At 44.3% G+C, this 22,430-nt stretch overlaps 1 protein-coding gene across 6 annotated transcripts in view; it reads right to left on the minus strand.

Annotated features, from left to right (window-relative positions):
• PAMR1 (peptidase domain containing associated with muscle regeneration 1) overlaps positions 1-22,430 on the minus strand; it is a 64,079-nt gene that overhangs the window by 33,867 nt on the left and 7,782 nt on the right. For 2 of the 6 annotated variants that reach the window (XM_016206216.2, XM_016206220.2), the window contains exons 2-3: positions 13,664-13,840; positions 8,064-8,192 (exon numbers count right to left, since the gene is read on the minus strand). In XM_016206216.2, the coding sequence (XP_016061702.2) occupies positions 8,064-8,192; positions 13,664-13,840 (306 nt within the window). Of the gene's footprint in view, positions 1-8,063; positions 8,193-13,663; positions 13,841-13,923; positions 14,040-14,279; positions 14,870-15,158; positions 15,352-22,430 lie in introns of those variants that run through there. The other 4 variants (XM_016206219.2, XM_016206218.2, XM_016206217.2 and 1 more) reach the window with 4 other exon arrangements.

A 22,430-nucleotide genomic window follows, 5' to 3' on the forward strand; every position in this document is an offset into this window, starting at 1 on the left:
CATCCTACTGTGACCTGCTGGCCTGCAGACAGGTGCTTGGAGTGAGAACCTCCAGTGCCTCTCACATCAAGGGGTAAGTTAGTATAGAGGGTGAGAGGTTGGGCTCTGGGGCCAAGCTTCTGAACTGGCATCTTGGCTCTGCGATTTACAAGCTGCAAGACAGTGGGAAAGTTACTTAACCCTCTGTGACTCAGTCTCCTCACCTGTACAATGGCTATGCTGAGGATTAATGAGTTAGTGCATGAACAATGCCTGGTTCACAATAAGTGCTAAGTGATGGCTTTTATCGGGGGCTTAGGTCTTCAAGAGGAACAACTAGATGTCCAGACAGCTCACTCTGTGATTTGGCTGATAATCCCAATCAATTTGATACTTCATAATGGTTGTTTTAGGCAATTGGTTGCCTCCCTCATGACACAGTTACGTGGGAGCAGGGACCTTGTCTGTCATGTTCATGCCTTTATATGCATTGAGCAGGTGCTCAGTTAACAGTTAATTAACTGAATGAAAGGCTATGCAAGACAGAATCAAACATCTGTGCAGTCAAACCATTTTTAAAGCCCTTCCCCTCTGTACCAAATGGTCTGTCCGTCCAGTTGAAACAGTTGTCCAGAAAGAATAGCATCCATCACTTCGTTGCACAAAGTCTGTCCTCCCCAGAGCTTCCCGGGTATTCACAACAAACACAGGATTCACAACAAACACACGATTTGCAACACACACTGAGGAAAACCTGCTAGTCCAGTTCAAAAGACAGGATCTGGACTAGGGAAGCACAAAGACTATAGAACACTGAAACCTTTCCATTGTTTTTCCTCTGTGCTTCAGTTTGGTTGATTTCTATTAAATTTGTGTTTAAGTTCCCCAATCTCTTCTGTTGTACCGAATTGGCTGTGAATCTCCTCTAATAATTTTTTAAAAATTTTTAGATAGTGTAGTTTTCACTTCTGGGATTTCCATTTGGTTCTTTTACACACTTTTCAAATCTATTTTGAAATTTCTCTTCCCTTCTTCAATTATATTCATATTTTCCTCTAGATCCTTTAATATATTTATGTTAAAGTTATTAAAAATATCCTTGTCTGAAAATTGCAATATTTGCTCATGCGTGGTCTGTTTCTTTCAGCTGATTTTTCTCTTGACTGTAGGTCATGTTCTCTTGCTTCTTCACAATAAGAAATGTAATTTTTTTGTTGGTAACATCCTTTCTCTATTAGGCAGGTGGGATGAGGGACTGGTTAGGTTGATTCAATCAGAAATTAAGATAGCTTGAGGCAGGCCTGAGGCTATAATCCTTCCAAAAGGGTCTTGAAATTCAAGCACCAGGAACCTAACAAAATCTGTCTTTGATTTTCAACACTCCCCCACTGTCCAACTTCCTGTAGCTCCATAGCTGCAAGACTTTGAAATTACAAGTTTTTGAAGCTACAAAACTATACTATCCCAAGATCTTCTGCTTTCCAACTTGTCCCAGCCTCTGCTTGCTCAGCAAAATTTCATTTAAGAGAATACTTGGTGGAGAGGATGGCCTTTGCTTTGGGGTCTCCTTTAGATTGAAGTTCAACAGGCCAGCCCACAGGTTCCTCACAAGCCTGGATGGCTCCGCCCCCTCCTCCAGCAGGCCCGCCCCTTCACCTGCCCTGCCCCCAACCTCCATAGCTGGCTTTGGGTATGAAGCATCCTGGATCACTTGCTCACCCAGAAAGGACTCATTCCTCTGCAGTTTAGACTCTTATCAATTTTTTATTCATAGATATTTGATGGTTTTAAAGAAAACTGTGAATTGTCTTTGATTTATCAAGTGATTTCTTGCTCTTTGAGCAGGAAGGAAGCCTTTTTCATGCCTATGCCCTAACCAGAAGCTGAGCAATGATAGGTGAGTTCTTTGACAACATAAAATCTTCTGCAAAGTTCAAACATTAATTCCCTGGAGCCAAAGAGCTTCAGCACATAAAATATAAGAAGCAATTTACCATACAATACTCATCCTGGGAAGATTACCTCCTCATGTCCAGTATATATTTTCTTGTCACCTAGGGAATTCTGCCATATTATTTTTCCTCTTTCGCCTTACATTGATTTCCTTTTCAAAAGAAAAAGAAGGGAAGGGAAGGGAAGGGAAGGGAAGGGGAGGGGAGGGGGAGGGGGAGGGGGAGGGGGAGGGGGAGGGGGAGGGGGAGGGGGAGGGGGAGGGGAGGGGAGGGGAGGGGAGGGGAGGGGAGGGAAGGGAAGGGAAGGGAAGGGAAGGGAAGGGAAGGGAAGGGAAGGGAAGGGAAGGGAAGGGAAGGGAAGGGAAGGGAAGGGAAGGGAAGGGAAGGGAAGGGAAGGGAAGGGAAGGGAAGGGAAGGGAAGGGGGGAGGGAAAGAAAGAAAAAGAAGAGCTTACTTTATGGCCCTGGTTTAGCAATAATGATAAGAATATCCCTGACCGGTGTGCCTGGGTTGGTTGAGAGTCATCCCCTGCACCGAAGGGTCACTGGTTGGATTCCCGGTCTGGGGAGATGCTCAGGTTGTGGGTTCAGTCCACAGTCGGGATATGGGAAGGAGGCAAAAAATCAATGTTTCTCTCTCACATCAATGTTTCTCTCTCCCTCTCCCTTTCTCTCTAAAATCAATAAAAACTTTTTTTTTTTTAAAAAAATAAAGAATAGCAACCACCATTTATTGAGAGCTTACTATGTACCAGATGCCATAGTAAGGGATTTATAGATAGTGCTTCATTTAACCCTCACAAAAATCCTCTGAGGGGCTGCTATTATTACCCCCATTTGGTAAAATAGGAAGCTGAGACTTACAAAGACTGAGTACCTTTGCCCAAAGTCACAGAAGGAGTAGAGATTCAAATCCAGGCCCTACTGGTCCCAAGCCCTATTGTTAATCCCCACATAATACCCATCCCCAGTTTGGACTCAACTGGGCATTGTTTCTTTCCTGGGAGTGTCAGGAAGCCAAAGACCAGAGCGAGGTGAGCCAGTTTTCAGTGACTCCACCACGTGATTCTCTGGTTCCCCAGGACAGCTCTATTAATCAGTGATACACAGCTTTGTGGGAGTTTCTCCCTCCCTCTCTCTCTCTCACACACACACACATATAGAGACACAGAAATACACAGACATGCACACACAAATTTGCTCTTGATCATTCCCAGTATGGTTCAAGGACCAGCCTCACAAATCATCCTCCCCTCTGATAGTATAGCCCACAAACACTTTGGGGCATGGCTTATGGCCAGTTCCTCTGCTCCTCTGACTCTATCCAAAATATGACTAAGAAGATAAAATGTGTTAGGGTCCTATAATCTCTCCCCATAAAATTAAATCCTTTCTTATCTGGGTTGATTTCCTAACCTTCTCGTATCCCCTGGATCCTTCAGCATCTGAAAGGCTGGGATCACTGTAATGCGAGCTAAAAGTGTGGCATACAGAGTGGCTCTTGGTACCTCTCATGTGCCTCTCATTTGGTGGCTAAGAAACTCAGTCTGAGGCCAAGTTAAATAAACTCCTCTCTGGAAGTCAGCAGAACAGGTCCACTTAAGTCTACTCTCCAGTATAAGAAGTATTGAGAAGAAGGCTTAATTTTGACTTTAGATATCAGCCCCGCTCAGAGCCAACACACAGCTTGCAGTTCCTAAATGCCTTTCTCCACAAAAGGAACCAGGGTTCGTGGAGAAATGGCTGGTTCCAGACCAGAGAGTAAGAACTGCTTACAGAATGACACAGTGGAGTCAGCTTGAAGGGGCTTCGCTGGCCAATTCTGGGATAACTTTAGCACTGAAACGAAAAACGGTGATAACTTTATGAAACATGGAAAAAATTAAATTCATGAGTCCATAAAAGAATGCAGTAAAAGAGACAAAGTCAAGTGTGGGAAAATGTTAACTGGTGAATCCAGGTGGAAGGTATATGAATGTACTGTTATTCTTTCAACTCTCAGTAGATTTGACAAATTTTTCAAAGTAAAAAGTCAGGGAAAGAAAAACAAGAATCAGCTCCTTTCCCTAACCTGGATATTCTGAGCTTACTAAACCACTCTTTCCTAGGCGGGAAGATGTGAGTACAGTCTTCCCCTGAGCTCAGTGACTTCAGGCCCTTCTCCTATTACCTTGGTTAATATAACCTGTCAATGGTTATGAATGAATCAATCACATAATGGATTTAAATACTACCGTAAGTTGGGTTAATAATAATTAACATAAACTTTGTCAAGGACATGACCAAATAAAGGTGCTGTAATGTCTGCTCAGTGCTCTATAACTCAAATATAAAGTATTCTTTCTGGAATTTGCCTGCCACTTCTCCTTCCTTCTAAGGTTCTATATGGCACTCAGGGAAAAAATGCCAGGGGCCTACAGATGGTATCCAGCAGGATGCCCTCCTTCTGCGTTAAACCGTCGGAAAGGATCACTTGGGCGCCATCTGCTGGATAAATGCTTGCACTGCCACGGGGCTCGGGCACGGTGCCCTGGCCATCAACGGGCCGCTCAAGTGTGGCTTCCCCGTAAGAGAAGCAGCACCCAGCACCGGGCAGGCAATCAGCAAACAGTGAAATTAATTGCTTCCTCCTCTGAATTGCCCTCACATTAATTTAATGCCAATATGAGGTATAGGCGATAAGAGCTTAATAACATCCTAACATCACAGTGATGTCTCCTTAAGGTCAAGCCCTGTTTCCATAGGCGGGCTGGGCTGTCCACTCACTGAGGAATCATTGTTTTCCCTGGCGACTAACCCAGTGCTGCACAGGAACTGCTCCACAGATGCTGAGAGTGTGGCCAGATAACACTGTGTGGAGTGAGGCCTTCTGAGCAACACAATGGGACTGAACAAGCAGAACTGAACCGACACAGAATGAGATAAAATCTGACCATTGTTCTGTTTGTTTCACTGCCACACTCCAATTTTTTTTTAAACTTTTTTTTTTTAGTCTCTCTTCTCTAAATTGCAAGCTCCAAGATGGCAAGGACCACATCTGTCTTGCTCATCACTGTATGTCCAGCACCCAAGAGCATCCATTCAAGAAATATTTTTTAAACAATGGTAGATTGATGAATGAGGGCCTGGGCTCTGTTCTGCCGGCCAAGCAGCAATGACCTGTTGTAGCAATAAGCCAGTTTTGCTGTCCTTGAGAAAGCCTTGATCTGACACATGGATACCATCACTAGTCCAACCACTCAGACTCCATATAAAGCTAACTCTTACACTGAGGTCAAACCCAAGACTCAGCCAATAGGAGCTATTTGGAAAGACACACATACGGGATTTCTCTGAGCACCTGCTATCCTTCTGTCTCGCCACCCTTTGCTTGTTACTATTTACCATTGACCTCCTGTGTGCAAACATTCTTCCCCTTCTCTACCCTGTCCCCTAAACAAACGCACTTCCTCATTCAGAGTGACTGGAGTGTTGTTCAGGAAATATTTGTACCCCTGACCCTTGGGATGGAGTATACTTCCCTAGCCGACTGATTTGGGGCTTAGCCATGTGACCTCTTTTGGAATGTGCGTGAATGTGATGTGAGCAGAGGCCTTAAATGTGCCTGTGTGTTTGGCTTGGCCTCTTGTGTTTCTGCAACTCCCCCTGAGAAGAGCATGTCCCAAGTAGCTGCTGCCCCTTTGACCTGGACCCTGAACATGGAATTCAACCGAGACCAAGCCAGTTGAAATCAGTTGAGCCCCAGCCAACCCACGGACCCATGATAAAAAACAACAATATCTGTCCTTTTGCGATTGTTTGTTACACAACAAAAACTATTATATATGAACATATTATCACCACTACCCCTGAAAGCTTCAACTTAAGACATTCTATTCTCTGATTACAATACCCTTTCTGTCTATAGGTTCCACAGCTTTATTATCACCAAGCCCACTTTCCTACCACACTGAGACATCCCTACTCTCTCTACCAGGCTCTTTACGGTTTCATGTCCTACCACCTGGACAATCATGTCTTAGCCAATTCTCCGATCTACCAAATGCCTGGTTCAGCTCCTCTCTGCCCAAGAGCATTTCCCAGTACCTGACTGCATCGCCTGCATGGGAGTTCCAGCTTGAACTAGGTGCTCAGCCTTGCTGGGACCTGCCTCTTTCCTTAGCCCTCACTCGGCTGTCTCAAACCTTAGGTACTCTCAAGCCCAGCCTCACTTCCACTCTGCCCTCAGCAGAGATTTCACTTCCCACTTTTCAGATAAAGCAGAGCTTTTGAAGTGGAGATCAGATAGTACCGTGGTTAAGAACAAGGGGTCTAGAACTGTGCCGTCTTAGGTACCCTCCTGGTTTGCCCACCTGAGCAAAGGCATAGCTCAAGCATCGGCTCCTGTCCAAAACCTCCCCTACCCCTGACTCCGTGATTAACTGCTCTTTAATCTATGTTCTGCCTACGCCATACCCTAGTTCACAGCTTCTCCTTGGCTTCCCCCTGCACTCAGAATAACATCTAGACTCTTTACCTGCTTTACCTACCTACAAGGCCATGCACAATCTGACTCCTGCCTATGGCCCCAACCCCACACATAGCCCTTCTCCATTCACTCATACAGAGAAAGAGCGACCTTCCATATCCAAAGGGAGGAAACCCCAGTTATCTTATATACTGCAGTGGTCGATGTGAAATCTGAAGCTGTGCTGTATATCTGACTATGTCTATCTTAAGCAGTTTTATTTCTGGACCACCTACTAGCTTGGCAATTAAGGAGCATATAGAATGATGATAGATTTACTGTGTTCGTTTTCACTATATGCCAGGCAAAGCGCTAAGCGCTTCACACACATACCTCCTTTAATTCTAGAAACAGCCCTATGACATAGACAGAATTCTTCCCATTTTAAGAAAAGGAGACTGAGATTAGTGAGATTAAATGACTTGGCCACGGTCACAATGCAAGTGACTGGCAAAGCCATTAGCTACCCCAGGCCTTTGTCGTTCCAGAGCCTGTGGTCTTGATCATTACGTCACAATGTCCCCAGAGAACAGCTGCCAAAGGAAAACGGGGGTGAAATCCTGCAGCTAATCTACCTAGAAAAGAATCCACCAAACTACTAAATTCAATTTCCTAGAAACCACCTAAGATGACATCGAAGTTTTAAATCTGCACCTGAGACCAGCCCTTTAAAAGTTCTCTGTCTTCTGGATAATTTAACTCCCAGGCTCACCTTGAAGCACCAGCACAGCCCTTCCCCTCCAGGTATAATTGCATTTCTCCGCTGCAGACCACAGACTTCACCCTTTCCCCTAGGCTCTTGAAATTCATGGCATTTTGCTAAGGGTGGAGCAGACAGAGAATACCAATAGCTCTCCGGCCTCCATCTCTGCGCACTGGGAATATCATTATACGAGTAAAATCGCTCAGGCTGTAAGACCATCCAGACTGCTTCTGACTCAAGTAGGGAGCGTGTAAAACAGGCTTAACAAAACAATAATAGTTTGTACGCTGCTCCAGGTCCAGACTCTCCGAGGGACAGTCACCGTCAGGGCACTGCAGAGGGGTGTCTCCGACAGAGGCGGAGGCTACGTTTCCACTCCATTTTCAAAGGACTGTTGGAGCTCACAAGGGAAGCCTAATAAAGGCTAAGTCATTCTTGGAGCTCAAGTCGAACCCAGAAAAGAATCTCTTTCCGGAACAAGCGGCATGCTGACCATTTGACGTGGTCTCAGGAATTAAACTCAGGGTTCAGAAAATGTACCAATAGACATTCATATTTAAAATGCATCACAGACAGCATTCTGATGCCTTATTCGCTGTTTGCTGGTTGAGGCCAACCGTGGGGCTGCTTTAGGAAGGGCCACAAGGCGGGCTGTGCGCAGAAAGCCTTGGCCTCCTTCAGGAGAAAGGGGAAGATTTAAGAGCAAACAGGAACCTCCTGTGGCCAATTCCAAACAGATGACCACAGTCCACGGCCAGCAGATGGAAACGCACATATTTGTTTTTTTATAGCTTTATCTAAGAAAGCCCTCTGGCCACAAGCTTTCCAGAACTCAGATCCCAGCAAGAGAGACCGCAGTCCAAGGCCAGCGGAGGCCCCGACGCTGAGGGTGTGCTAGAGACGGGCCGCCCGGGGCTACTCACTCATGCAGTCACCTCCGTGCCAGCCAGCCCGGCACTCGGCGCAGTAGATCCCCTTCACGTAGAAGTCGTCCAGGGTGCCCCCCCACGAGCCGTTTCGGCAGGTCTTGCAGTTTTCAAAGATGGTGCAGCCTGAAACATTTCCAAGGAGAGGGGGTGAGTCAGCAGCGCCGCACAGCCGGCTGCGTGGGGGACACCGCTCCTTCTCGGGCCCTGTCGGCGAAGGGCACCGGGCCCAGCCAGGGGCCAGCGCGCTTCGGGAAGAACGCCCGTTCCTGGGGAACGCCAGTCACCAGAGCTCAGGCCGAGGGCGGTGAGAGCCATCTTTCTAGTTAGTGGCTGATACGTTCAAGTAACAGGAAATAACCTGCAGCAAAGGTTGTTTTGAATCTGTCAATACAGTATATTTTTTCTCTTTATAAGGGTATTACATATTGACTGTAGAATATTTCAAAAATTCAGACAAGCAAAAAGAATTAAATTAAAACCACCTAAAATATCATCACCCAGAGCAAACTGGTCACATTCTTTATCTGTATATATACAAACACATTTTTTAAAAATTAGGCTTATACTATATACTGTATACTATTCTGGTTTTGTAACTTACTTTTCCATTTAATAAAAATAAATACCTCCCCATTTCATTGAATATCCTTCTATGTCATATACTTCTATGACTAAAGTATGCCTTTGGAAACCACCTTTGTATCTAACAGTGGCCTCATCCTGGAAGATGTCAGGCTTCCCCCCACCAGCAGGCCATACCAGAGAGGGGTGAGCAGTTCCCAGGCAAGGGTCATTTTTTTAAAAATATATATTTCTTGATTTTAAAGAGACGAAGAGAGTGAGAGAAACATCAATTTTTGTTGTTCCCTTCATTCATTTGTTGATTCTTATATCTGCCCTGACCAGGAATCAAACCCACAACCTTGGTGCATTGAGATAATGCTCTATCCAACTGAGCTCCCTGTGCAGGGCTTGAGGCATTTTTAAAGCATGGTCTCTTGAGGGGTGGAGGATGGTGAGGGAAGGTAGAGATCATTCAGTCCCACTTAGGACAGACAGCTAAGTTCTAGCCCAGCCACTGTCCAGCTGTGTGTCCTTGAGCAGATTGCTTAAGCTCTCTGTGCCTCAATGTCCTCATCTGTAACACTGAGGTTAAAAATAGTACCTACCTCATAGGGTTGTTTTAAAAATTAAGTGAACACATGTAAAGGGCGTGGCACATATTTAGTACCCCCAAAATATGACCTATTACTATTATTCTGCTTCCCCATACCTCCATTTGGCTTATCCTTACCACTGCATAAAGCATGCTCAATTTTAACTACCTATGATCTATTTTCCTATAACAGAATGAAGTCTCAGACTGCATGGTGTTCAACATTATATCCTCAGTACCTACTACAGTATCTGCCACATAGTAAGTATTCGATAAATATCATTAGAGTGAATGAATAAATGGATGGATGGATGGATAGATAGATGAATTGCTAACACAATCCTGAACTGTTTGAGATAACCAGTGTTTCCTTGAGCTGACAGCATACTTCTTTGCTTCTGGCCATAATTCGGTTTTGTTGGCCTGTGATATATATATATATATGCAGTGTGTATATGTGTGGTTTCTGTAGGACAGACTAGTATCCTCTCTTCACATACCAGCCTGATTTTGATTCCCTCTCCCAGTCCCTCTCCCACTAGAGAAGAATTGCTTCTATGATGATGCCTCATATTCAAGTGGCCCATCACTGGGTCCCAGTGGGGTCCCTGTGCCTTCTAAAGGCCATCTTCGCCCATGTGCCACTCTTCCTCTTTGCTTCCCGTATCCGCTGTGCCACTGAGGAGGCAAAGGGACTCAGAGTATAACCTCAATGCTCCTGCCAGCTCTCTTTCTTGGCACAGTAACATGCAGGCCATGACATGCAAGCCACAAAAACCAGCCTGGTGATTAAGTTGATTGAGGCTCTATTTAAAAAGACACTAAGTAACTCACAGAATTGCCAGGAGGGCCAGGGGCCCGAGTTCAGAGCTACGCAGCCTCGAACCGCACAAAAACACCTCGCAACCTTGGTCCAGCAGGGCCCCGGTGCGGCTGGACATTCTGGAAGCCACCGTTCGCGTTCCTGCCACCGTGCCCCTGGGCCTTGATCCTTCTGCCACCACTGCCGCCAGCACAGAGAAGACTGCTGTCACCCGTAATGACAGAAGTCTCCAAAGCCACCTGAGATATCATTTCTCATGCATAAAACTGGCAAAGCTCCCAAGCGGCATGTTGTGCCGTGAGGCTTCGGGATAACGGTGCCCTCGCACGCGGCCACTGGGAGCGCCAAAGCCACGGAGGAAAATTTGGCAAAGGCAGGCGAAATGACACATGCCCCTCCCTTTGACCTGGCAACCTCTCTCCTAGGAATGTACCCCACAGATACACTGCAAAATTACTAAATGATGTATGCCTCGGGCTACTCGCTGCAGCGTTATTTATATTAGCAAACAGCTGGGAAGGACCCAAATAAATACTCGTAAACTGTGGCAACATGCAGTTCAGTTGTGCGTAAGTGCAAGCAGGAATGAAGAGGACAGCTTCGTGCTGTGGGTGAGCGACCCCCAGCAGACGGTGTTAAGAGCCAAAAGCAAGGGTAACCTTAGCGCTGCTATGGTATGCTGGCCTTCCTGCAAGAAGGGAAAGATATATAAATGTGTGTGTTTATATTTGCTTGTATTGTAAAATACAGAAAACAGATGGAGATGACAAGCCTATCTGTATGTCACATAGGTGGCAAATTTACAGAAAACGAACTATAGGCACACCTCGAGACACCGCAGGTGTGATTCTAGACCACTGCAACAAAGTGAGTTGTGCACTTCTTGCTGGTGGAGGGTTTTGCCTTCGATTTGATAAAAAAATGCAACATTTATAAAGCACAGTAAAGCAAAATGCAATAAAACAAGGCAGGCGTGTACATCAATTGGCTCTAAAACATAGTACATACTTTGACTTTATACAGCTAGTGGGATATATTCTAAGGTCAGTAATAACCTCAAAGAAATCATAACCTCAATCAGTGGTCTTATTAGTAATAGTACTAATGGTGCTATTGTTATTGTTATTTTGTACAATTATATTATGCTCTAAGGTAAGATAAAGAAAATAAGCGATTAGGTTAGTATTATTAGAAAATAGGATGTTCACCATGGGGGGAAAGAGATACAAATATAAAATCAAAGAAGTTAAGTAAACAACTTTATATTATTACATATGAATTTGAATATCAACATAAATTCATTTTTTTAAAAACACACACATTCCCTAGCTCCATTTGCTAAATAGAAGACAATACAAAAGAACCAGGAACAGTGACAGTCCAATAGCAAGGAACACCTCAGGTGCCTAGACTGCGTTTTCAGACCGGAGTTCCCTGGAGACATGGGTGACCCGAGATCTGGGGCCGAAAATGCACAAGAGCATGAATCCTCTCGTCATGAGAGAAGTCAAGGAAGCCTTCAAAACCTCGTGTGGCCATGTCACAAGGACACAGGAGGACCTGAGGGGCTCCCAGCGTCCTAAAATGGGACGAAGTGTGCGCTAAAACTGACAATGACTAAACAGATTAAAGCACATAAATAAATAAAAATGCCTGAGTTCATAGTTCACAATCACACACACACACACACACACGCCTCTTGGATCATCAATAGTAGCTGCTACTAGCCCATCAACTCACTATTTTGAAATTTTATTTATTTATTAATTTAAAAAAGCCTTATGTAGCCTTTCCTTTCAGGGTAACTAAGTGGTTAATTTGGGACTGCTCTTCACTTCTTAGATCCAAAGACCAGTCCAGGTGGTGATGTCGGGCACCTCCTGAATGCTGTAAGAGGGAGCACGGCCCCACCTGTGAAGTTCTCACACCTGTCCGATCACCCCACGCCATCTCATCAAACCAAATTCTCACCCTCGCCCCAACAGTAACCAGTAGGCTTTTGAAAATATTGAAAATCCTTTAAAGACTTCAATATCACTTCAAAAGACCCCTCATTGGGGGGAGAACCTGGCTCAGCTCCAAAATTTTCCTAAGAAAATTTGGAAGCATGACTCAACTGTCCTTACAAACCCTACTCACTCATCAGGGGACTGGGACGGTGGGTTTCTTTTCTGGATCAAATGTTCAAAGTTTACACTGAAGTCACTCCTATTCTAAAACTCGGCATTACTGTCTTCCAAGAAGGCTTGGAAGTGTCACTTGGGTAATTGAGCCCCATTTCCTTTCTTCTTTCAGAGCTTCCCACGAAAGGAAGAAAGTTCCTGGTAGGAAGATGCTGATCACATTGGAAGCAGCTTCTTCAGTCTGAGGCTCAGTGTCCACACTGGCCTCCACCCAGACAGGCACTTCAGTACAAAAGGACAATCACTGTCCCTCCGTGGGGAGGACAGGGAGAGAGGTGGTTGAAAAGGTAGGTTCAGTTTGATGTAAAGACAAAGGAATGGTCACCACGGCCGGGGAAAGTCCCATCTCATCCTGAGAGGCTCTCACGTTTCTGGTACCACCTCCCGAGTCCAGCTCAGAAGCCAGAGCATTGCCCTTGACTTCTGCTCTCCTCTTCCTCCACCCAACAAATCCCAAATTACTGTCAATTCCACTCTTTAACACCTCTCAGATACTTCCACCTGCCCCCAGCTGTGCCCTTCCTCCAATTCTTTCTCCAGACTGCAGCTTGAAAAGCAGCTTCCACCTATTTACTGAAAGATCTCCGATGTCGCTGAAGTATCTTCAGGACATAGACTCGGCTTCATGGCAAAGCTTACAGGGCCCTTCAGTGTCAGGCTGGCCTAGTTCTCTCCTTCACTCTGTTCTCTCTTAATCTTTTCTCTGTCTGTCCAACTCTACGTTTTTCTCATCACACACACCCCACAAACTTTTTAGTTTGATGGAGTCCCATTTGTTTATTTTTTTCTTTTGTTTCCATTATCCGAAGAGATATATCAGGAAAAATATTGCTATGAGAAGTGTCTGAGATTTTACTGCCTATGTTTTCTTCTAGGAGTTTTATGGTTTTGAGTCTTACATGTAAGTCCTTAATCCATTTTGTGTTTATTCTTGTGTATGGTATAAGAAGATGGTCTAGTTTCTTTTTTTTTTTTTGCATGTATCTGTCCAATTTTCCCAACATCATTTATTGACTAGACTGCTTTTACCCCATCGTATGTTCTTGCCTCTTTTGTCAGATATTAATTGCCCATAAAGGCGTGGGTTTATTCCTGGGCTCTCTAGTCTGTTCCATTGATCTATGTGTCTGCTTTTATGCCAGTACCGTGCTGTTTTGATTACTATGGTCTTGTAGCATAGTTTCATATCAGTCTGTTCGTTAAATGAATGAATGAATGAGTAAGTGAATTCACAGTTTTACAAGTTTAACACCGAAAAGGGTGCTAACTCCTGTAATTCCTCTAGTTAGAATGAGCTGAATTATGCCACTCTTAATAATCATGGCATCACAACCTCCTGATGGCTGCCTGTCAGAATTCAAGCGCTCAGCCTGTTCTCATTCATGACCTCAGAAAGCCCAAGGCAACCTGAGGTCTCCCAGTCTACACTCACCTGGGTGAATCAGGCAGGAGTCACACTCATTGTCCTCGTTCCTGCAGCAAGGGATGGTGTAACCCACGATTTCCTTCTTTCCGGGGCAGACGCATTCAATCTGGTCATATTCACAGCACTCGCGACACATGATATTCCACTCGGCTCCGGGGCAAGCTTCATTAATGACGGTGTACTCTGAAACGGAAACCAGCAGGTAAGGACAAAGGTCCTGGCAGGAAGGGGTAAGATCCATAAGTAGTCTACTGCTAAAAAGCAACCTTGTCCTGCAGATGTGCTTCCCCTGCCTGAATGATGCAGAAGACTGCATACATCCTTCCAGGCCGATGTCTCCAAAGTAGGCTGGCTTACCTCAAAGGGTGTTCAAAACCATCCACTGCAGCACAGATGGAATTTGTTAGGACTGCTATTCATTTTTATTTTTTAATAAAATAAGAAATCATGTTTTATCAGTATATAATCTAAGTGGATGACACAGATACACATATGTGGTTTATAAGCAAGTACACATCTCTTGGGTATGTATGCTCATTTTTATCTTTGCTGGGGTGCGTCAGGCCACTGCTTACAGCTGCATGGGTTCTACACTGCACAACTCCAGGAGGAAACACTCAACTGCACAGCTGCCCAGTGCCGCCCAGGTACTCGGGCCATCAAAAAGTTTGGAGACCGGTCTCTAGAGTAAGCCATTCAAGGGCAAGGCTGATGGCCAAGTAGAGACCATGTCATTTCCTCCAAACTTGGCTCCTCCATCTCACAGCATGCCATTGTTATGGTATCTTCAAAGCTAAAACCAATAGAAAAGACAAAAAGTACCTTAATTAGTATGTTTGGGAGAATTTCAATGTTTTACAAAAGTGAACCCATTGGCAGAACTTTATTCAGTCCCGACATTCAACTGAGCATTCTTTCCCATGAGAAAAAAAAAAAAAAAGTATTCCTTTCTGGGTAGGATTTCTGTATTTCTTTCTTTTAAAACAAAAATACACCTTAAGTAAATGAAAAATAAAAACAATTTGGTAAACTCTATAAGAGGAATCCGTTGAAGGCTACCCAGAGGGACCCAGGCTGAGACAAACTTAGCTTTGATGCTTCTTTTTCCCCCACTCTCCGTTTCTGAAAATGTTGTACAAAGGTGACAATTAAAGCAGAAATAGGTCAGATATTTGAGGAAAAAACTGAATCTGGCTTCCCTTTGAATCCTGTTCTAAAACCCTGGGCAGGGATCCCCAACATGCCTTGCAGGCCCGCCTCAGCATCTGTGGTGGCTTCTAACCTCTTGAATTTCATAGTTCAGTTTTGTTTTCCACTGCTAAACTTAGAAGTCTGACCCAGAGGTAATCATTCTTAATTTGCCAAGCAGCGCCATCTAAAGAAGCATCACCATCTACTCATAGCCTCTGGTCATAAGAACATTCTAGCATCACAGAAAGGAACCACTTGCATAGTTAGGTTATTTTCCCCCCCACATTGGTGAACCAGTAAAGATCCTCACACTGGCATTTCGGAATGACTGGCATCGATCACTGTGATCTTGTCGCTACTGGGGTTTTGTATTTGTTTCCCTCACTACTCTCAGACCCTCCAGCAGACAACAGGACTTATTTAGCCGAGCTTCCCATGTTTCTGATGCTGACTGGATGAAGTGGATGGCTTCTAAAACCCAGATGAGAACCTGATGCTTAAAAGTGAAGGAAAGCAGAAGAAAACATAGAGGTAAGTCTCCATGACCTTGGAACGGCAGTGGATTCTTACACATGATACCAAAAGCATGAGCAACAACAACAACAAGAATAGATAAGTTGAAAGATTAACCCACAAAGTCATTTCACCACTCTGTTCCTCAGTTTCCCTACTAAGCACAGGGCTGAGAGTGCGGGCGAATCAATGAATTCATTCTTTCATCCCACTGTATTTACTAACTGTCCACTATGTCCCAGGTAGGACTCTGGGTGCTCAGATACAGTGGAAAGAAAAACAGATGCCATCCCTGGCTTCACAGAGCTCACAGTTTTGCAGAGGAGTAGATGTTGGATAAATGACCCCCAAAACACAGAATTACTGACTACGATAAGGAAAACTTAAGGTTCTAAGAGAGTGAAAAGACATTTGCATCAAATCTATGAGACTCGCATGGTGGGAGGGATGGTAAATAAAATCACAGATAGAAATCTATTTGCCAAGATTAGAACACTTCCCAGGAACACAGAAGTGAGGGAGGAGGCGATGGTTTAATGGTCTGGCAAATCAATCCCCTTCTTTCTCCCCACTGAGACAGGAAGACGCCCCCATAATATGAGTAAGAAATAAATACATGCCCGGCAAGGCGTGGCTCAGAGGTTGAGCATCGACCTAGGATCCAGGTGATCGGGGTTCGATTCCTGGTCAGGGCACATGCCCGGGTTGTGGGCTCGATCAATGAATCTCATCATTGATGTTTCTCTCTCTCTCTCCCTCTCTTTTCCTCTCTCTGAAATCAATAAAGATATATTTAAAAAAAAAGAAAGAAAGAAACACATAAGTGAAGTATTCTATGAGAAATATTTACAGTTGACCAACTGAAGAGACTGAAAAACACTGAGCAGGCAAGAACCATTTCCTGGGCTTTTTCTCCACTTATTAGGACATTTACAGAAAAGGCACACTGGTCATTTGCTGTACAAATCTCATGAATTTCAACATGGTGCTAAAGGCTAGGTCCAGAAACAAGGATTTAGAGAGACACCCATAGCGTAGAAGTTACTGAAGGGTTCATACAGGGATAGGCAAAAGTAGGTCTATGGTTGCAATAGAAATAAATAATACTATAATTAATAAATAATAATGCAATAAACAACTCTGTGTTTCACGTGCTCACAATGATAAACCTACTTTTGCCCTACCCTGTATATGTATGCTAAGGCACTTTAGCATTTGTTTAGCTAAGGTGTTTTTGTATTGTTTATGCAATTTAATCTTCAGAATGACCTGGTGAGAGGTGATACGTTTTCTTTTATCTTGAAAACACCTAGTCCACTTCTTCACTTTGCCAGTGAGGAAAAGAGCTAAGTAAGGAAAAGCAAAGAGATATGCCAGAGGAGCATTTTTAGAGAATTAATTCTGGGGGGGAGGGAGGTCCGCAGAATCCCAGGCCTAGGGAGGAAGGAAGCCTGCTGCTTAGGGGGAAACAGGCCAGGACAACCTCCAGCTACACCACCTCCTGGGGCTGAGCAAACTGAAGTTGCCTTCCACATTTAAAAAGAGTCTTGTAAAAACTGCAAACTAATTTTATCCTGTCATTGCTTCCCAGGAAATGGAGCGATCCCTCCTTTCCACAGGGGATGTGACCTGAGACCCCCAGTGGATACCTGAAACCACAGACAGTGCCAAACCTGAGGCACACTCTGCTTTTTCCTATGCGTACAAACCTGCTCGCTTAAAGGACGCACTTTATGGCTTCTCTTTGGCATATCTCAACTGCCATCATCACTACTCTTGCACTCTGGTGCCATTTTTACTTGAACACAAGCACTGTGACACCACAAGAGTGGCTCTGATAACTAAGATGCTTACTGAGTGAAAGAGACTGACAGGCAGGTAGTGTACATAGTGTGGAGACGCTAGACAAAGCGATGATTCACATCTGGGGGGGACACAGCTGCACAGTACGGGATTTCATCACGCTGTTCAGAACGGTGCACAATTTAAAACTCGTGAATCGTTTATTTCTGGAATTTTCCATTTAATATCTTTGAACCACAGTTGACAGGAATTGGAACTGCAGAAAGTGTAACCGCGGATAAGGGGGTGCTACTGTAAGCAAATAAAACAAAAAGAGCTCCTGGAGCACTGCCCTGGGACAAACTGGGACACTGAAAGGTCCCGCACGTGCCCATAATCACACAGCAAAATCAAGCTTACAGAGTCCCCACACTACACACAGGGGTTCATCCCTAACTTTTCCATTGGATAAAATATTTATTTTCTTCTTTATAAAACACAATATGCTTTAATATAAAAGATTCCCTGTGAAAGCTTTGAAAAACAAAATCATAAGAAATAAAAAGTATTCAGAAGTATCCTTAATATTTTGTTGTCTATCTTTCAAATTGTCTTCTTTCAATAAACATATATATCCACATGCAGATACTGATAAATGTGCACACACAGTCTTCTCACCTCTCAAAACTGGTAATAATGCTTTTGTTTTAAAAACTGCCTTTTTTTTTTTTTTTTTAATGTAGATCAGTAATTTTCAACGTTTTTATCTCATGGCACACATAAACTAATTACTAAAATTCTGCGCCACATCAAAAAATATATTTTGGCCAATCTGACAAAAAATGGGTATAATTTTGATTTGTTCACCCTGAATGGCTATTATTGTTTTGATGTCATTTTTTTGACAAACTAAGGGAAAAGAGATCAGTGCCCCTAACTAAATAGTCAGGTTTTGCATGTTTTAAAAATTCTCGTGGCACACTGGTTGACAATCGGTGATACCAACGTGGATACTTTCTCTTGACATTGAGTAGTCTTCAAAAGTGATTTTAAGTCGTTGCATCATTATACTATGTGTACAATTGCTCTTCTCCCTTACTTTTTATTTTTATTTTTAAAATATATTTTTACTGATTTTTAGGGAGAGAGGGAGGGAGAAGGCGAGAGAAACACTGATGTGAGAGTGGAGCTTCCTGCGCACCCCCTACCGGGGACCAAGTCCTGAAACACGGCACGTGCCCCGACTGGGAATTGAACCAGCAACCTTTTGGTGCACAGGACAACGCCCAACCAACTGAGCCACACTGGCCAGGGCCTGCCTTCTTTTTTAAATCAGGGTGAGCACATATCAAGAAAATTACAAATCCTTTGGCATCCTAAGCTCTGCTCAAGCCCTTCTTTCAACAGCCATGCTCGGGGAAGCCATCCTCTTATCTCCTAACCAGAGCGGAGAGTCCAGTCATATTAGTCCAGCTCTGGATATTCAAGAATCCACTTTGGAAAATGCAAGACCCTTAACCTCTTAGTCCTCTTTTAGCCATGGGAATGCCAAAGCAATGACCACAAGGCGGGCCAGCTGGCACAGTTCAGCTGGTGGTGAGCAAATGAATGAATGAGTGGGCTGTCATCACCATCATCATTACTCAGCACGGCCCCTCACCAGCCTGATGGTCTGCCGCAAGGCTGTCCGATGCTGAACCATGTCTGTTGCTGACACATGGAGAACACTTAATCCCCCAAACAGCGGGGCCTTAAAGCCACAGAATGGCAGGGGGAGCGACTATGTCCCCTTAGCTTAGTCTCCAAGAACTACGTCTTCAACACTAGATTTTCAGGCAATATGTTGACATGATGGCTGTTAAGGCCAATCTGAAAAACTCAGAGGATTCTTCATGAAAACAAAGGTCAGCCTGTTCCACTGATTGAAACATCAGTCTTCAGATTAAAGGCCCAGGTGAGACCACCCAGAAGGTGGCAAAGAAAGGTACTTTGATCATGTATCCACTCATCCTGGATGTTAGAATCTGCCTTTGCCTTCACCGAAAACCCCATAGCCCTCCCGTCTAACCATATTTCATTAAAATTTCTACTGAGTTTTTACTGTCCTGCAATTTTATAAATGAGACTAGTGTGAGAGAGAAAAAGACATATGAATCAGAGAGATACACGCTTAGGCAGCTTGGGCTCCTCGCTCATCCCCCACTCACTCCCCCACCTCCTCTGTATAATCTGAACTTCCCAGCCGATGTCTAACCAGCACACACTCCTGACTACCTCCCACTCCAGGGCCAATGGCAGACAGGCAAACCCCAGCAGGAATGACTGGCAGACAGCGATGATGAAGTAATTGCTAGGCCCTTGATAATTCTTTATCGCCTCCAGAGCCTCTGAGAACCATCCCATCACCAGGGACCCTTGGTCATAGCCTGGCTGAGTTCCCAGTCTCCAGTGGCCTCAGTCTTCCCCTTTCCTAGCTCCTCTTCTTAACGAGATAATGATGGCTGAAGAGCCAAGGCCTTTATCACCTTGCCTTTGGGTATCAGGAGTGAGAAAACTTTCAATGGATTCCCTAGAAATCGGGTTTGTAGGCTCTTGCACATTGGGGACAGGGAGGAAGGCTAGCACATTGCCCCACACGTGGCTGCTCATGCATCCCCCTCTGCTCCCGGGGTCCCAGCACCCCTATGGGTGTGTATCTGAGTCCCCAGTGAGCATATACCAGCTCACTGAATCCTCACAGACACCCTTCAAAGTATTATTTCCAGTTCTTTCTGGGGCCAAAGTCTTATTCTTTCCAACACACTACCTGGATTCTAGCGAGTTCACACCTCTGACTATACAGATTAATAATGCAGTACTGGCTCCCGGCTGGCATGGCTCAGCGGTTGAGCATCAGCCTATGATCCAGGGGATCGGGGTTTGATTCCTGGTCAGGGCACATACCCAGGTGTTGCGGGCTCGATCCCCTGTAGGGGGTGTGCAGGAGGCAGCCGATCAATGACTCTCTCATCATTGATGTTTCTACCTCTCTCCCTCTCCCTTCCTCTCTGAAATCAATAAAAAATAAAATAAAATATAAAATAAAATAAAATAAAATAAAATAAAATAAAATAAAATAAAATAAAATAAAATAAAATAAAATAAAATAAAATAGAATGCAGTACTGGCAAAGTGGACACACTTGGGAATCAAACCACCCAGATTTTAATCCTCAATCTGTTCTCGTTTATGCTGCTGGACAATCGGAGAAAAGAAGCCTTGGTACAGCATTTTCCCCACGTCTCAAGAGGATGGACATAGATGGATGGAGCTATTGATGTTACTGCAGTTGAAGAAGGCAATGACCCAAAGGGCTTTGAAAGAAAAACTGCATATTTAGCAAAACATTATCAGTATTCTCTACAGAAAAAAACACCATCACATGTTTGGCTAAGATGCAAATGGCTAAGGGAGTGAAGGGGGTGAGTCCTGTTGTCTCCTCGAGGCCCACACACACATGGCATTTTCAAGCAGTCTGCTCATGTTTTGGTCATGGCTTTCTGGGCTCCTCCCCCTTGCTTCCAGATTTGCTAGTCTCATTTTTCTAATACCCCCTCTTTAAATACCTATTTAAATAAAACATACCTCACCTCCTGCCGCTTCTCTTCTAGAAATAGAAATTACACATCCACAGCCCAAGGGGACAAAACCCAAACTCTAGCATCCTGGGAGAGCCCCCACTTGCCATTATCTTCAACAACTGTGTTACTGGAAATCCTTGAAGGACAGCTGCTTCTGGGTTATTTCAAACATTGCAATATGAGCTCAGAAGATCTTATTTTGTTTTATTAGCATTGACTACTAAAAAGAGAATTTAATATTGCATCAAAGAGTACTTGGCAATAGAACTCAGCAAATATTATATCAACCAAAGCATTAGAACAGCTAAGTCAAAAACAATAAAACTTAAGCTACACCCTAAAAATCCAATCCATATTTCCCCCAATTCAAGAACTCTACAGACTATCATGCCTGCTCTCCAATCTTGCACACCTTAAACACCTTCTCTCTGAGTGAGTGTGTCAGGGCTACATGGGGGTGTCGGTCAACCACGTTTACCTCTTTGCCAAGAGCTTCCAGACTAAGTGTTACTGTCTACACATCCAGGTTCACTGATGCCAGGCAGGCAGATTTTCCTTCTACCAAAGGCAGCTGGCCAGCAGCAGATGTAAAGTGTGGAGAGATGTAGGGCGAGGGTGATGCATCTATAATGGCATGTCCCATGGCTCACTAAGCCCCAAGCTGGCAGCCGCCTCACACAGGCTAGCCCTCGTTATAGTTACCTCCTCCAGCTCGGCAAGCTAGAACAAGAAGAGGGACATCTTTTGGCCTGAGGGTCTCTGGCTGGTTTCACCCTTGAATCACAACAGGTGGTCATGAGCAACATCTCATGTTTGGGAAGCAACATCATTGACCCAGAATCACCTACTCTGCGAGACACCATCCCCTCAGCCCCCGCAAGAATCTACCCATGGCTCTGCTTCAACCACAGGGAAATTAAGGCACAGCACATGGAAGGCGTTTCCCCCAAAGTTGGAAGGTAGATGCGTGATAAAACCAAGGGGGCAAAGCAAGTCTCAAAGAGATAAATATATGGCGAATCTCTGGGGAATTTTTTTTCCTGACAGAGTCACAGATGAATGGAATAGGACTATGTGCGAAGCTGAATTGGGCCTCACGAGGACCATGTAACTTCCATTCTACTATATATAGAACACCCAGTATTTCCCCTTTCAATTCCTCTTGAAACTCATGCTAGGAGGGAAAATAATAGAAAGGAGAGTAGGCAGCTTTAACATCCTGAGTATTCCCTTTTAGCAGAGCTACACTGAGTATTTTAAATAGACTATCTTATTTAGCAGCTGCAATAAACCTATATTAAAGACACTGTTATCCTCAGTCTACAGGGTGGAAGGTGGCAAAGCCACATTACAGAGGTCCAGTAACTTGCCCAAGAAAATCAGCCATAAATGGTGGAGCCAGGATTCAAACCCTGGCCCATATTTTAAAACATAATACTCTCCACCCCATGTATATACATGTTCATGCATACACACACAGATGTGTACATATCCACATCTAGACTTTAATTTATTTACGTGCACGTGTGTTCGAACTTGAACACATCCATACCAAGACATCTGTGTGGAAGATGATTCCATAAATAGGGCAAGTGAGGGCTGAACCTTCTCTGGGAATCTCAGGGGTTACTCAAGTCTACTGAGGCAGAAAGCCCTTTAAAGAAACC

Source organism: Miniopterus natalensis, chromosome 11 (assembly GCF_054644295.1).
Source record: "Miniopterus natalensis isolate mMinNat1 chromosome 11, mMinNat1.hap1, whole genome shotgun sequence".
Lineage (NCBI taxonomy): Eukaryota > Metazoa > Chordata > Mammalia > Chiroptera > Miniopteridae > Miniopterus > Miniopterus natalensis.